Source organism: Doryrhamphus excisus, chromosome 18 (genome assembly GCF_030265055.1).
Source record: "Doryrhamphus excisus isolate RoL2022-K1 chromosome 18, RoL_Dexc_1.0, whole genome shotgun sequence".
Classification (NCBI taxonomy): Eukaryota; Metazoa; Chordata; class Actinopteri; order Syngnathiformes; family Syngnathidae; genus Doryrhamphus; species Doryrhamphus excisus.
This window is the reverse complement of record NC_080483.1, coordinates 9,106,192-9,121,875: the sequence shown is the minus strand read 5'-3', so window position 1 is coordinate 9,121,875 and position 15,684 is coordinate 9,106,192. Positions and strand designations below refer to the sequence as shown.

The 15,684-nt window shown below is 40.8% G+C and overlaps 2 protein-coding genes across 3 annotated transcripts in view; both read left to right on the top strand.

The window, feature by feature from the left end:
* The first annotated feature begins 6,643 nt into the window (after positions 1–6,643).
* Positions 6,644–13,206, top strand: park7 (parkinson protein 7). Its single transcript, XM_058054289.1, has 6 exons — positions 6,644–6,857; positions 7,192–7,293; positions 7,367–7,426; positions 9,483–9,552; positions 11,885–11,971; positions 12,302–13,206. Exons 1-6 carry the CDS (start codon positions 6,768–6,770, stop codon positions 12,460–12,462), a joined length of 570 nt encoding a protein of 189 aa, XP_057910272.1. The 5' UTR covers positions 6,644–6,767; the 3' UTR covers positions 12,463–13,206.
* Positions 13,207–13,342: 136 nt separating this feature from the next.
* kcnab2a (potassium voltage-gated channel subfamily A regulatory beta subunit 2a) overlaps positions 13,343–15,684 on the top strand; it is a 78,029-nt gene continuing 75,687 nt past the window's right edge. For both annotated transcript variants that reach the window (XM_058054288.1, XM_058054286.1), the window contains exon 1: positions 13,343–14,541. The gene's annotated coding sequence lies outside the window, so the exon portion shown is untranslated. The remainder of the gene's footprint in view (positions 14,542–15,684) is intronic.

The window sequence follows — 15,684 nt, the reverse complement described above, 5'->3', positions numbered from 1 at the left end:
GACCTCAGGGAAACCCAAGTAGGGAGTTTGGGGGGGCGGTGGGGGTACGAGTGGAGCGGAGTATTGAAGAGGGTTGAGCCCATGGGCATGGCCTTCTCGCTCTCTGGCATCCACTTTGTTAGGAACACAACACTAATCCTCCTTGTGTCTTTATTGCCCCCCCATGTAACACTGTGGGTTGGGCTTGGGCGTAATGGAAGGGGGGGGGGGGGGGCACATGGCTTCAGGGCCATACTATCAACGTTCCTGTTTGAAGATATGCCACACTATGGAGCTTCCAATAGAGAGAGACACTCAGTACAGTAAAATAGTATGGAGACGGCAGATTATTGCATCAAGCAATGACTGTAAGGCAATGTTCATGTTGATACACATTTTCATTAATATAAACAACACGTTCATATGCTGCCTTCATTTGTAAGACGGTCTCTGTGGCTGACAGTGATTTGTCATGCGGCAGAATTGAAGCAGGATTATGAATGTTAATGCGCACAGGACTTCCTCAAAAGGAAACTTCTCAGGACTTTGGAATTACGTTGCGACTACAAACGGACCTTTATTCAAAGTTCGGCTGGCGCCGCCATGTGTCCAACGCACCCTGAACCCATCATTAGCCACTTTTACATGAGGAGTTTTACTCTTTCCGAATGGAATCTTTCCGAATGACCTTTCCGAAAGCAATGGTATACATGGAAAGGAATATTCCAATCGCGTGTCTACATGCGCCGCTATAATCAACCAGAATAGTCAATGGGGCATGCGCAGTAAAGCGTAAACACCAACATCACGTGATACCGACTTCCTCGAGTTTTTCTTTCACTTGTTCGAATAACTCCATATTGCCAGTTTTTTGTTCGTACAGTCTTGAAATTTAGTTTGAATCAAAAACAAACTTTCCGCAGCAGTCCAGTGCCGATTGCTCGCCTCCATTTTTTTAAATCGAAGAACGTCTCGAGCTGCGTGTTACGTCATATCTCAGCATTCGTTGAAAGAACGCACCCGGGAACAGTAAAAGATAAAGTTCAATCTTGCTAATATTTTATAATTAAGCTCAGCACATGTTTTATATAGATATGTATTTTCTTTTTTAATAAAACTGGACTTGTGAATGGCGTATAGAAGGGTTTAGATTCTGTTCCACAGATGGCGGTAATGCACACGAAAGCTGCTTGCCAACCGCCAATAAACAACAGAAGAAGAAAAACACCACAAAGAAGAACGCAGTCTGACAACTTTCCGTTTGAGCAGGTACAAGATACCTCAATCGGATTGGGGAAAGGAATATTCCACCCCTGTGAATCCGATTATATATTCATTCGGATTGGCACTTTTCTTTCGGAATGAGGTGTATACAAAGGTTACATTCTTTCCGTTTGAGCAAATAACCCGAATGGAATTGGAATATTTAAGTCCATGTAAACATGGCTATTGTCACCTTTTCCACTCCCACCCCCACTTCCAAACAGCAACCCGCTGTCACTTGAGTGCTTAATGACAATTATGTCATTCATTCAGTCAAGAATGAGTTTTTTTCTGATTGGGTACACGTGTACTCTTCTCAGTTAACTTGTGCACTTACATACCCCTGCTAGCGGTAAATTTAAAAGGCGATATCTAACTGTATTTGTATAAATGTGTTGCAGCCCTGTGGAAAAAGCAACTCTACTATTTCTTGCCCAAGTTGCATCAATGGTGCTTGACAAAGATTCAAGTTTCACAGATTTAAAGTCTGACACAATTTTGACATAATTGAGTTGTGGTCTTTCTATAGAGCAGCTACACACAATAACCCGCACAGAAAACAGTTTAGATTTTCCAGAATCTGCACCTATTCCAGCTGTATTTCCTTTGATTTGTGCTTCCTGCCAAAATGGTCTGTTTTAATTTATTCCACCCACGGTCTGCCTCCGAGCCCACTCTGCTGTGCTTCCTAACAATTCCGCCCCTCTGTGACATCATAAAGAGGCAGTTTTACCACGCCCACAGAAACCGAGCGTTTTGAGCTATCCCAAACTTCTTTCAGGTCTCACTTCCAAATGTGCAAACCTCATTATCTGAAACTATGGCATCGTTTAACATTCATTAATTTTCTACCGGATTCTACTGGAGCCTATCCCAGCTGTCTTCGGGCGAGAGGCGGGGTACACCCTGGACTGGTCGCCAGCCAATCACAGGGCACATATAGACAAACAACCATTCACACTCACATTCATACCTATGGACAATTTGGAGTCGCCAATTAACCTAGCATGTTTTTGGAATGTGGGAGGAAACCGGAGTACCCGGAGAAAACCCACACATGCACGGGGAGAACATGCAAACTTCCACCACAGAGGGTGGAATTGAACCCTGGTCTCCTAGCTGTGAGGTCTGCACGCTAACCACTCGACCGTCGTGCCGCCCATCGTTTAACATGAGAATTTATATATAATTTATAGGTCAAAAAAGTGGAAAAGCATAATAGGTCCTCTTTAATATACGAAGTGTGAAGTATTTCAGTCCTTTGAGTGTATTACATTATGTATAAAATCACAGCACAGTCTTGGGGAGAAGAGGCTCACTAAAACTGAGCAATGAGAAGAATAAAGAACATCATCTTAAAGTTGTAATCTCATCCTCGAGAGACATGTTTAGTGTCTTATTGAGCATCAGAAATGATTACTGTTTGCAGCACTTCATGGTATCGCCAGTGAGCAGAGTCTGTGCTGGTAAGCGACAGCCATATTAGCTACTTTATTTCCATGTTTACAGCACTTCCAATGCTTCGCAATAGTAACAGGATTACTTTTGCGGTAAACAGTAATTTGTGGAATTCCCTCAGTTCGACTGGAGGATTTCTTTCTTCCTCCTCCTCTTTGTAAAAAAAAAAAAAGTGTTGTTGCATTCTGGTGGACACCCTCCAGAGGTTTGATTCCGGAAACCCTTTTTAGCAGGTCTGTAAAGAACTAGATAAAAGCAGAGTGGGCCGACAGTACACAATATAAGAGAGACAGGGTAATAATAACAGTGTCATAATAATCCACTGACAAGCATCCTCATGATATAATATGAGTCTTAAAAACAAGAATGGCAAATCTAGGATCAAAACTTTTGGGGCTTGATAATAAAAATATATTTTTTAAAATGACTTTGAAACCACAAAAACATTCTGAGAGTGGAATAAATAAAGTCTAATGTCATTTTCACCTCAGAAAGCCTCACCTCGGTACATGGTACTGTCTTACTTTCAAATAAATAGTATTATTGAGGAAGAACAGATGAGATCACTAAAAAGGTCAAAGATGAAATGGTCATATTAAAATCTATTTTCTGTACCGATTATCCTCACGTGGGTCGCGGGCGTGCTGGAGCCTACCCCAACTGTCTTGGGTGAGAGGCGGGGTACACCCTGGACTGGTCGCCAGCCAATTGCAAGGCACATATAGACAAACAACCATTCACACTCACATTCATACCTATGGACAATTTAGAGTATGTCTTGGGAATGTGGGAGTAAACCGGACTACTCGGAGAAAACCCACACACGGGGAGAACATGCAAACTCCACACAGAGATGCCCAAGGGGAGAATCGACTCAGGTTTTCCTAATCTCCTGACTGTGGGGCCAACATGCTAACCACTCACCATCGTGCAAACAATACAGTAAAACATTAACAATAAGTTAATAGTAAATAAAAAGTGAATAAATAAAATAAGTAAACACACACAGATCCTCTACCAATGCTCGATGGAATGAGAAAAAGCTAATTATATCACATTAAACATGTAATATTAACAACTAAGAGCAGTGCTACAACGCATTATGGGAATTAAAGAGCAGTATAACAATGTATTATTGGAATTAATAATAGAATTACAGAGCCTATGACTATGCACATTCAGCTGTAGCAATTGCAGGTGCATAAGTCAGCTATGGAATGACCAAAAACTAGTAACATAACATTAAATACAAAATACTAAAAGCTATTTAACAATGATGGGACAGCACACCTTAATATTAATTCCAGATCAACTGCACAGAACACAAACTAATGGTGTCAAATAAATAGAAGAGAGAAATACACACATTGTATATAAATGCACACTGTGTATTTACTTATGTACATAGAATGACAAAAAAACCAAAACAAAATATGCAGCATTAAACACATACTATTAACAACTATTTAAAGAGCAGTGACGCAAAGCATGATGGGAAATTGCACTGGACTTATTTGGCATACTCTACTGCTATCCAATTGTGGCAAATGAATAAAAGTTGCATAGCACAGCTGGTAGAGTGCTTGTTCAATTCCTGATTTGAGCTCAAACTACCAATTTACTCTTACTTTCATTATACATTTTAGCATATTTCCACACCATATCTCAGGATGTTAACTTAGAAGCTACGCTAGTATCCGCCAGCATGCAAATACCCATCTATTTGTGACATTTGGGTCAGAAAATATCATGTTGGTGTGTGTTTTCTAAATGCTGCATTACTGACTTGTGTCATAAAATTAGCACTTAAACTTAAATACAAAAAGTGAGCACTATAGCACCAGCTATATGCGCTAGATATGGCAATGCATTCAGGGAAATAGTATATATTAAATAGGCAGTATCAGTGGTGAGTGCATTATAAAGTCAAATATTAAAATATACAATATGCATTTAGGGGTGCTATAGTGAAAAGTAGATTTTAAAAAGTATAAATAAGCGCATATGTTCACAGAGCTTACATTTTGGAAAGCATTTGACCCCTTTGGGTGTGTGATACTTGGAGATAAGCAATAATAGGATCATCCTGAATGCTACTCTATCACCTCTGTGATTGACCGGCTATTTACCCAGGGATGTCAACGTTCCCATGACCCTGCACAGAATAAGCTATACCTGTGTTCAACTAGCGGCCTTGGGCAAGAATCAGAACCGTGACAAAGTCAGACAGACTCACAAATTCAATTAAAAACTTGGGAATGACTAACATTTTTGTAGCTGCTAACCTTAAAAGCAGCAGTTCTGTCGTGCAGCGTAGTGTTTTTTTTTTTTTTTTTTTTTTTTGTAGTGGCCACACTCTGAATAGAGGATCTTAGATTTGATTTTTGAGTGGGTCCTTGAAAACAGCACGGTTCTGTCATGTATAGAAGATCTTTGACTGTGTTTTTGTAGTAGGTCCACAAAAACAGCAGAGCACTCTTTGCAAAGGATCATTGGTTAGTGTTTTTGCTGTTGGCCCTTAAAAACAGCAGAGCTCTCCTGCCACATAGATGATCTTTGATGGTGGTTCTGTCATACATGCATTCTTTGTAGTAGGTCCTCAAAAACAGCAGAACTATCTAATAATAATAATAACAATAATAATAACAAAGTCACTGTAGATTGGTTAATATGCAGGTCATATTATACTAAATGGAGTGTTGTTGCCACTTTTTGGATTTTTTTTCCAGATGACTTTATAGGCAGAATAAGTGCTTCCCATTACATTCTTAACTGCATCGTTTTTGCTGTTCGGAACCACAGAAAAGAGAATAATACATGTGTTCATGTCTCACATAAGGATTGTGGATGATGAGCAAAATTCCAAAAAAGTGCAGTTTTCCTTAAAGGATAAAACTGAGTTATTTGACGGTGACATTATGAGGTTTTAATCATAGTTTTTATTTGGGTGTCACAAGTCACTCGGAAACATTTCCTCAGTGTGATCACGCACTTTATTTTAACACTGGAAGGAATTAGTAAATGTACATTAGTGAATTAATGTATGGAAATGAGCTGGAGCGCTACAGTGGCCACTGTGTTCTAGTTGATCCCCAGCTGCATATGTTGGTAATCACCACTGTTTCTTGGATTCACTCACAGGCACGCAGTAAATAACCTGCTGCCAGCACCCTGTGCTTTTTGTCTAATGAGCTGTTTCACTGGGCTCTCACTAATATGAAATTATGTCTCATTACTGAATGCACATTAAGTCCGACGAGCGCCTCAGTCTTAAATTCCTGGATTTACGCTGCACTATGATTGACTTGGGTTTGTGCTGCAGAACTTGCTTGAATCAAACTTGCTGACCTGCCTGACCTCCTGCAGGCCCATGTTTAAAACATATTTAACTGTGCTTAATTGGTTCTTTAATGACTTTCACTATTTACTTTGCTACATATACATATCACCAGTTTGTTAGAATGAAGTACACTGTGGGGGTCTTAATTATAAAAATAAAAATGAATTAAAAAAACAATTGGACAGACGTATATTCCTCTCAGCTTCATATAACGTTCCCTTGTGAATCATTGGGTAATGCCGCCACCTATTGGTGGACAATGTGTAATGCATTCCAGGACGGCCGGAAATCACCTTGTAGTTATGTCGTCCTAGTTCCAATAACTAAAAACTTTTGGTATTGTTTCAAAAATTCACCCTTAAAGCAGTTTTCACGCAAATCAATATTAATTTAATGGCGCAGAAACCCAAAGATCTACTTCCGTCATCCAGAGAAGGGAAATGTACACAAAATACTCCAAGATTATATGTTCGTCTTCTACAGTTGTATTGATAACCACTAAAGATTAAATCCATAAGGAGCAAAATTCTCACAGGAGTACACATTATGTTTTTCATATAAGAGGAAGGGATTCAATGTTACTGTTACTAGGCTGTCGCTGAAAGGGGGATAAAGTGGCACAGAGCCTGGCAACCCGGCCAAGTGCAAGCTAGACGCTAATGGAGACGACAATGTTCTAAGCTTCATTCCTTCGCGTCTTTACACCTGACGAGCTGCAAACTTAATCATGGCCGGAAAGAGAGCGTTGGTCATCCTGTCAAAGGGCGCAGAAGAGATGGAGACCGTTATTCCAGTGGACATTATGCGAAGAGCTGGGGTTTGTTGTTTGTTTGTATGCTATAAACATGCTAATCATAATGACGCTCTTATTATGGAACTTTGCCTATTAATGTACAGCGCCTTAAAATTAACTGTACATGACAACACCAGTCATATCAGTGTTGTAAAATATAATAATGCTAATCTTGCCACTGATGATAGATTCAACATTGTCCTAACCTTAAAAGTGAGAGCGAATGAAATGTCAAAAGGTGAATGACACCCTGCAGCCATTTTGGTGCTTTCAAATTAAAGTCCGTTTGCACAAAAAGTATTATCATACACTGAAGGCAGTGTAGTATATTTGTTGACACCTACGCCTTAACATACAGATTGCAGTGACGATCGCAGGGCTGACTGGTAAGGATCCAGTCCAGTGCAGCAGGAACGTCGTCATCTGTCCTGATGCAAGCTTGGAGGACGCAAGCAACCAGGTTGGACCGAGTTTTCCAGTTTAAAATCAGCTTTTGCACAGCATTTGAATAGTAGTTTCCATTTCCTTTTCAGGGCCCGTATGATGTGGTGGTTCTACCCGGGGGAATGCCGGGCGCCCAGAACTTGGCAGAGGTAAGAAATCCATAAAACTCCCATGTTTTTGTGTGTCACAGTAAATGTGTTGCCCAGTGGTCCTTAATGACAGACAGAGAGGAAGGAGTAAGTGATGTCAGAGGTTCAGAGTTTACTATTAGCTTGTTTTAGCTCCAACAGTAGTCTGTGTTTTTATTATTATTACATTGGTATTATTGTGCCTGTTGAGAGATAATTTAAACATTTTCTGGCAATCAGGTCTGGCCCTTGTCTCACTCAACACCGACACCCAGTGGCCAATTTAGAATACAACACTATATTCCCAATTGGAATGCTTCTTCTGCCTTGTATTTGTATTTTAGTTCATTTAGTCAAGTAATTTACACATTTTTATGTTAGTGTTGTTAATTTAGGCCACAAATAAGTACAATTTGATTAAATATGCACATTTTAAAATCTAATAATAGATGGTATTCAACCACAAAACAGTGATAATTTATTAATTCATTACTTTGTGAAAAGGTGAAGGTGCTGTAATGGAGAAACCTTTTTACTTTGATAATTTTAGTGGAAATGCAGAACTGTTTTTCTTTCTCAAAAGCTCAGGGACTTTTAAAAGTTCCTGAGGAAAAAAAGTTTCTGCGTTGGAAAAGGAGGCTTTTGTGATGCTCCATGCAACTGAAACAGAGTGTCAGCCTTACAGTTAACTATTGGTCTTTGGTGTCATCTGGTGGACATAAACCGCAACTACTTTCCAATGGATGGCGTTTTCTGTGTCTTTACAATGCCATAATCCCGCCTTTCCTGACATATATTTTACCACATTTCTACAGTTCATTTCAATAAATTGAAGCCTTGATTAGAAGACGCAGATTCCTGCAAGAGTGCCCTAAATAGCGTGGTGATATAGCAGCAGGACAACATGTATTGTAGTATAATCTAATTAACAGAAAACATGTCATATTAGGTGACTGTACTGTGTGTGTGGAAATAAGATATTTAATTCCTCGCTGCCTCATGACCCACAGTCATTTTACTAAACAAACTAATTATATTTACATGTTGTTTTGGTGTATACGGTGTTGGAAAATAATGGTATCTACACAAAATATTCACTAGTTGGCCATCTTTTGTTTTGGCATGAATGCTTGTGTGTTTTTTTTTTGTTTTTTATAGAACATTAAATTTACAGCATAAACCTGAATGATGGTATGTATTTTATTATGTTTTGGTGAAAATTACTTTGACGAGAGCATAGTTTAATCTTGCAAGCAATGGAAACTACTGTATATCCTGGCTTCTGTGCTAATAGATGTGGTGCAAGTAATCCTGAAATGGATACCTCACTTTTTGTCTGGTTTGTCTGGTACGGAGTTGTGAATCAACCAATATTGATTCATCTGTCCTATGTCATAATCGCTCTCCTGACTCCTTTGTGTGAAAGTATTTTTTTTCAAAGTCTTGTTTAAATGTGCTGCACTTTTGTGAGGCACACTAAACATGTGCAGGTGCGTCATGCAGGATTCCATCCCCCAAGCCCCCATGAAACATGAAAAAATCCCACACCCGCATGGTCTTACAGCTGTGAAGGAAGTGTAAATGTGAATTTGCGGCTTCGCTCTTCGTTTTGTGAAAAAATAAATGAATAAAAATCATTGTTTTAATGGGTGAATATGACCTATTAGTCAAAAAAATGCATATTTAAGAAATTCTCCGGCACAATAAGCATGTTTATGCATAAAAATGGCTGAATTAATTAAAATACACATAAATGCCATTCAGAACTCGTGCTTGTCTGCTATCCAAATAACAATATAACAAAGAAAAGGCTTCCTATCAAATGAATGCCTTACCTGAGACTTTCTGCAATTGAGTATAATTAAGTGGCACTGTTTGAAGAAATATAGTATGAAGCAGTGACTAAGGTCTACAATGTCACATGGTGCCATTACCTTGCAAGAAGTTCATTAATACAGTTAATATACTGTATAGTGCTTGTGCCAACAGTATATCCAGTGTGTACAGTTTGTTTGGCTTTGATACGGTGTGTTCCGCCAAGTCACTCACAACATCTGCTTCCCCTGTTCTCTTGCAGTCTCCCGCTGTCAGCAAGGTGCTGAAAGACCAAGATGGCAGAAAAGGTCTTATTGCAGCCATCTGTGCAGGTGCGGTCGACAAAAACAAGCCTCTGATTTTAACACGCACGCTAAATGGGACATATGAAACCAGCATGCTGTGTCTTGCAGTATTTAAAACCCACGCTAGGAAAACTTGCTAGTGACCACTATATTCCAAGTACTGGAACTATTGACTGAATTTATGGCCTTATTTGTATCTAAATTGGAATATGAAGGTTTGATAAATGGCTGTCCTTAAATGTAATGAGCGTGTTATCTAACAACCCCCTTATGCTGCGAGAAAGGACACATCAAGGACATTATGTAGAGGGACTGTGGACCAATATGGCAAAGTGGATTGAAGGGTGTCCTAGAAAACATTGAAACACTCGCAGGAATTTACAGTTTAATGAAGCTGCTAGCGAGACGGGCCCCGTGCCGCGTCATTTTGCCCCTGACATTTTGAAGATTTTGGAGATTTTACTCCCATGAATGATGATATTTCCATTCCAAATACTGTGTAAAACATTTGTGATCATGCCGATGATAGGCGCTTATCTCTAATGTCTGCTGCCGTCTCGCTGTCTCACTCTGGCGTCCTCTGTGTGGGGATTAGCTGTAACCAGAGTAGCTTGCAGTCTCCTCATCTGCCAGGGGAAAGTGGAATCTTTAGACTGCATGGGACCACCGCCAAGGAGCATAATCAATAACTTTCTATTTATTAACACTTTTTTGGATGAGCTCACTGCAGTGCTCGGCCTTTGCCAAAGTTAATGCAGCAGGAACAGTGTCTTCGGCCACTCCTTTTTTCCCCTCGAACACCCCCACCTCCTGTTTCATTGTGGTGCATTGTCTCCGGGCAGAAACGGTATAGTGTTTCTGTGTTAAGAAACAGTGATACTGTTTAAAGGACACCTTTTAGGAAAGTTTGTGTCACCGTATATTTTGTTGTTGTCCTAAAATTAGACCTCCTTGTAAAAGTTGTAAAAATTATGTGTTTGCTAGGGGCAGTGTGAGTGTGTTATGCTTTTTCTCTGTTGTCTGTTCTATAGAGATAGCCATAGAACAGGGGGGTCCAAACCTTTTCTATTCCACTGAGGGGCGCAGACAAAAAAAAAAAAAGAATGTGAGGGTCACTTAGATATTACTCAGTGTTCCCATACATTCATTTTCAGGCTATGTGGCGGCCGGCCACAATTAAATTTGGACCGCTACAGAAGGATTTACCACTACAACCCCCACCCTGCTCAGGCTCGATCCCGTGTCCACACATCTTCACTGATTGAGAGTTAAGTCGAGCAGCGCTAACCAGTGAGGCAAAAGCTTCAGGCGTACCACAACTGACTTGGTTGCACGTTATAACACATCTGTGCATCAATCTAGTGACATTTTAGATGTACAATAATAATTCATTCATTTATTCATTTTCTACCGCTTATCCTCACAAGGGTTGCGGGGTTGCTGGAGCCTATCCCAGCTGTCTTACACCCTGGACTGGTCGCCAGCCAATCACAGGGCACATATAGACAAACAACCATTCACACTCATATTCATACCTATGGACAATTTGGAGTCGCCAATTAACCTAGCATGTTTTTGGAATGTGGGAGGAAACCGGAGTACCCGGAGAAAACCCACGCATGCACGGGGAGAACATGCAAACTCCACACAGAGATGGCCGAGGGTGAGCTTGAACTCGGGTCTCCTAGCTGTGAGGTCTGTGCGCTAACCACTCAACCGCCATGCAGCCTGCCTGTACAATAATATTAAAAAATATATAATAATGTTTTTTAATTGCTTGTGCACCACCAAATTAAGTTTAAAAACATGATAATATCGCATATTTCTTATGACCTAAACCATAAAATGTATTTTTATCTGTCAAAGGAATTATGTAAATATTAATAGAGATCAACCAGTATGTCTTTCAAGATGTCTCCACATGGGAAAACTTAAATCTCTGCAGTGTATGTGAGGACAGCGTCCGCTTCAGATTAGCTCTACCACTAACGCATACTGTGGCTTGCTTAACCAATCAGATGGCACCATTGGTGGAACAATGCTGAACAGTGGAAGGAGACACGGAGAAGTGGGGTTGCATCAGAGCTGATATAACAGTTTTAAATTAATTTCTTGATATTGGCCTGTTGGATTTAAATAAAGGCTGATGCCGAAATACGTGAAAATTCTAAATAGCGACCCATCACTATTAACCCCCCTGGGGTTGGAACAACTCTCATGAACTGAAATTTACATCTGTATTTTGACATTTTTTTGAACAGGCAACTGGGATTTTGTACAAAAGACTGGTCTGATACTCACAATACAAATAGACAAACCTTAATTAACCGTAAACAGCTTTAACTCTTTTCTGCTGCAGGTCCCACTGCTCTTCTGGCACACGGCATAGGCTACGGCAGCACGGTCACCACGCATCCCGCTATGAAGGAGAAGATGATGGCTGGAGGTGAGCAGACAGAATTGCAAAAGGATGTGGAAATGCAGTTAAAATGGACAGCAAGTCTTTCTAAATCAGGAATATTTTATCAAAAAGATTTACCCTTAGAAAACAGCAGGTGGCGCTGTCATGCAGGTAACATCTCATGCCACAATGCAGTAGCACATTCAAGAGGTGAAATCAGTAGCAGGAATTTGACAGAACGTACTAGAAACTAGGTCAGCAGCAGTGTTGTTACAGGACTGACGTGCACACAGCTCAGTGTCTTCATCCAAGCCTTCATTCAGCCTGTTGCATGATGATGGTTCTCGTTGTGCTACTCTTTTTGTCTGTTTTTAGATCACTATAAATATTCCGAGGCGCGAGTGCAGAAGGACGGACATTACATCACCAGTCGTGGGCCCGGAACCAGTTTTGAATTCGCCCTGACAATTGTAGAGGAACTTATGGGGGCTGAGGTTGCCGCTCAAGTCAAGTCTCCGCTCATTATGAAAGACTGACTTCAGCAGCGTTATATCCGCCAAGAACTGCTGTGTGTTATGCACGCTCATGAGCCACAACTTTAGGTACACCTATCTTCAGTACAATATAATGAAATATTACAAAAAAACCTCTACAACAACAATCATGGATACTTTTGATGGCACTGATTTGGAAGGTGTTAACCATACAGTACTTTTACTGCTGTGGTTGCAGTTTGTAGTGTTGTTGAACTGCACTGCATCATTCTGAATATTTCACTCCCCCTTGTAGCTAATTTGGGTTACAAACACCTACCCGTGTGACGCAGTATATTTCCACACCATTTAAGGGGAATAAATGACGAAAAATGACTAAGATAACTTTAGTTATGTAAAAGGGGAAATTATTGTCACTTCCTACAATGATGGACTAAAGGGAGTTTCGTGTGAATGGAAATTCTGTGAAATGTGCTCCGAAAAAAAAAAAAAAAAAAGATTCTCAGAGCGTAGGGAAGGCCCCAATTGTATTATAGAGGAGGGTGAGGTGTGCACTTTGAAAACGACTGCATTAGATGAATATACTGTACCCAATGATGTGGCTGGTGAGTGTATACTATTTATATTAATAATTATATTAATATTTGGGTGTCAAAGCCAGAGATGAAGCCTTAGTTTGCACTTACAGCCAATCTTGATTTTCATTCAACCGCAAAATCTAACATGAACAATCACTGCACAGCACAGCATTTACGAACAAAATTCAATAAACTCTGCTTTAAAGCAGCTTGTTCCATGTTATTGTTATTCACCACTCATTGTTTTGTTTCCTCTCGCGTCCATGTTACTAACGTCACCCTCTTTCTCCCCCTGTAGTACAGTGTAGGTGCTCCTGCTTGCAGAGCTGCAGACACGAATGCTACTACTAGTACAATCCTTATTTTTGTAGTAGGAGAATACAGTTATTGTTATATTGTTGTTGTCTTTGGCTGAGCAATAGCCTCGTGGTTAGCACGTCAGCCTAACAGTTGCGAGACCCATGTTGAATCTCCACTGGAGCATCGCTGTGTATACACAATACTGACCCAAGACTATTTTTGTTCCCTAAAAAACATTTTGCAAGAGAAAACTGGTCTTAATTTTGGTGTCTAGAGGTTTATACATGCTGCTGTTTACTCTTAAAGAAGCTTTTAGTGAACTTAGACCTAGTTAAAGTAAGAGAATGTGAAAAATAACAATTACACTCAGCTGACAGCATTTTGTTTTTTGGATATTTGGCTTGTGCCATGAGATATGTGACTAAATATAGCCATCTTTTCCCTTTACTTTATGCATATGTTCTTTACTCTGGTCTCATGGCACAAATACCAGTGAGAATGATTAGTCAACTGCATACAAATATGCATCAATTAGCATTTTTGTTCTGGACCAACCATTCACACCACTGCATGTTTTGGGAGGAGGTGCAATACCCGCAGAAAAACCCACAGAAGCACAGGATCGGCACACAAACTCTACATGTGATCCCTTAATCAACCCTGTTATCCTGTCTTCTTGCTATCCACCCTCTGTCTCACTGTGCTGGTTGAGACAGATGGCCGCCTAACAGTGCCTGAGTTCGGTTCAGGGTTTTTCTTTGCCTTTCCGTCAAGTGTTTGCTCTTGTGGGGGTTCATTTGGTTCCTGGCGCTCTATACTGTATTGACCAGAGTATAAAACTTCAACTTCAGGGTCTAGTATATGGTAAATAAAATGTTCTTGACTTGGCGCTTAAAATAAACTCTGTGACAAGAAGAAAAAAATCTAAACACTGGAGGTCACCTCATCTTGGGTTTCATGTATGTGCATTAGCCCTGTGGCTGGACGCACAAATATAGACTGCATCATGCAACTTATTGTTGGCACCACTGACAAACGCGGGAAGCCGAATCCAAATTGATTGAGAGGCGTCTAACCAATCAGGCGTCTTGGCCCGGTTGCAGTTTTGCTCCGCTTGACCAATAGTAGCTCGCCTCCAGTCGTATGGGTGGGGCGAGGCACAACGCGTGGTAGTTGAGTGTCAAGAGAAACAAAATCCAGACGATTCTCACTAAAGGGAGGAAAGGGAACCATTTCATCAAGGGTAAGACGATTTTTGCTTTTGTCTGCACACATTGATGTTTCTGCTTTTTATTGTCACATTCGTCAGCCACTTTGGGGCATGGTCGTTTGATTTCACGTCATATTAATCACGGTAAACAGCCATTAACAGACATTGTCTCATGAAAACACGCCAACATGGGTGTTAAACAATCAAAAGGATAAAAATGGCCAATGAGGACTTTTTCCATTCCGTGATAAGCTTTCCAATTGTACCGTGTTTGACGTCCGCTCCGCCAATGTGGCCAGGCGGAGCGTTAAAGGAAGCCCGAGGTGACGTTCGCATTTCGGCGTGATTGGATCCGGTCAGCCGAGCACCGTGTGTGTGAGTGTGTGCGTGTCAGTGTTACTGCCGGGGGAGACTTGTGTTGTGTGCAGAGATGTGAGTCGACGACGCGGAGACAGTCAGCTCCAGGAGGTGTTCGTCCAGCCTCCGCTTGCCCGAGCTAGCCAGCAAGTCAGCCGCAGTCAGGCTGCTGCATTCGGCTAGCAGAGTGCGGCACAGGCCAGGTGACTTTCTCCCGCCGATCAGGAGCGGACGTCACCTTGACAACGGGACACGCGTTGTCCAACACATGTCCCTGACAAAGAGGGAATAGCCTCGGGGGAGTGAGTGAACTGTATGCTGTGCAATGATATGCATTGGTCTTTTTGCATTGATACTTGGGCTTCAGTTGGTTTTCCTGTCGACTGCAGTGGTTTTCATTCAAGATGCAACCTGGCCGTGCGTCTCTGTGTCAGTCACATAGCAGAGAAAGCTCCCTTTGTCCCCCTCCCTCTCGTGTTTGATTTGCCATCACGTCACTCAGCAGCCAGAGGCAACCAAATAGCCCACTACTACCTATAGCAGGCAAGCCCAGACATACCACAGAGAGAGCAGGAGGATGACGGAAAGAAAGATGAGCGTAGTTTGGTTATATTTTCAGGCCGAAAGCAAGAACACAAGTTTTATAATTTGTAAGAAGTCTGTATTGTAAGTATTTTATCTTTACTTATAATCTCCGCCCTAATTCTTTCCTGAATTTTAACTGATTAACAATGTAAAAAGCAAATCACAAAAAAAAGTCAAAGTAATTCAGATTGTGATTTTTTTTCAGATTGATATGCATCCATCTTAATTTTTAAA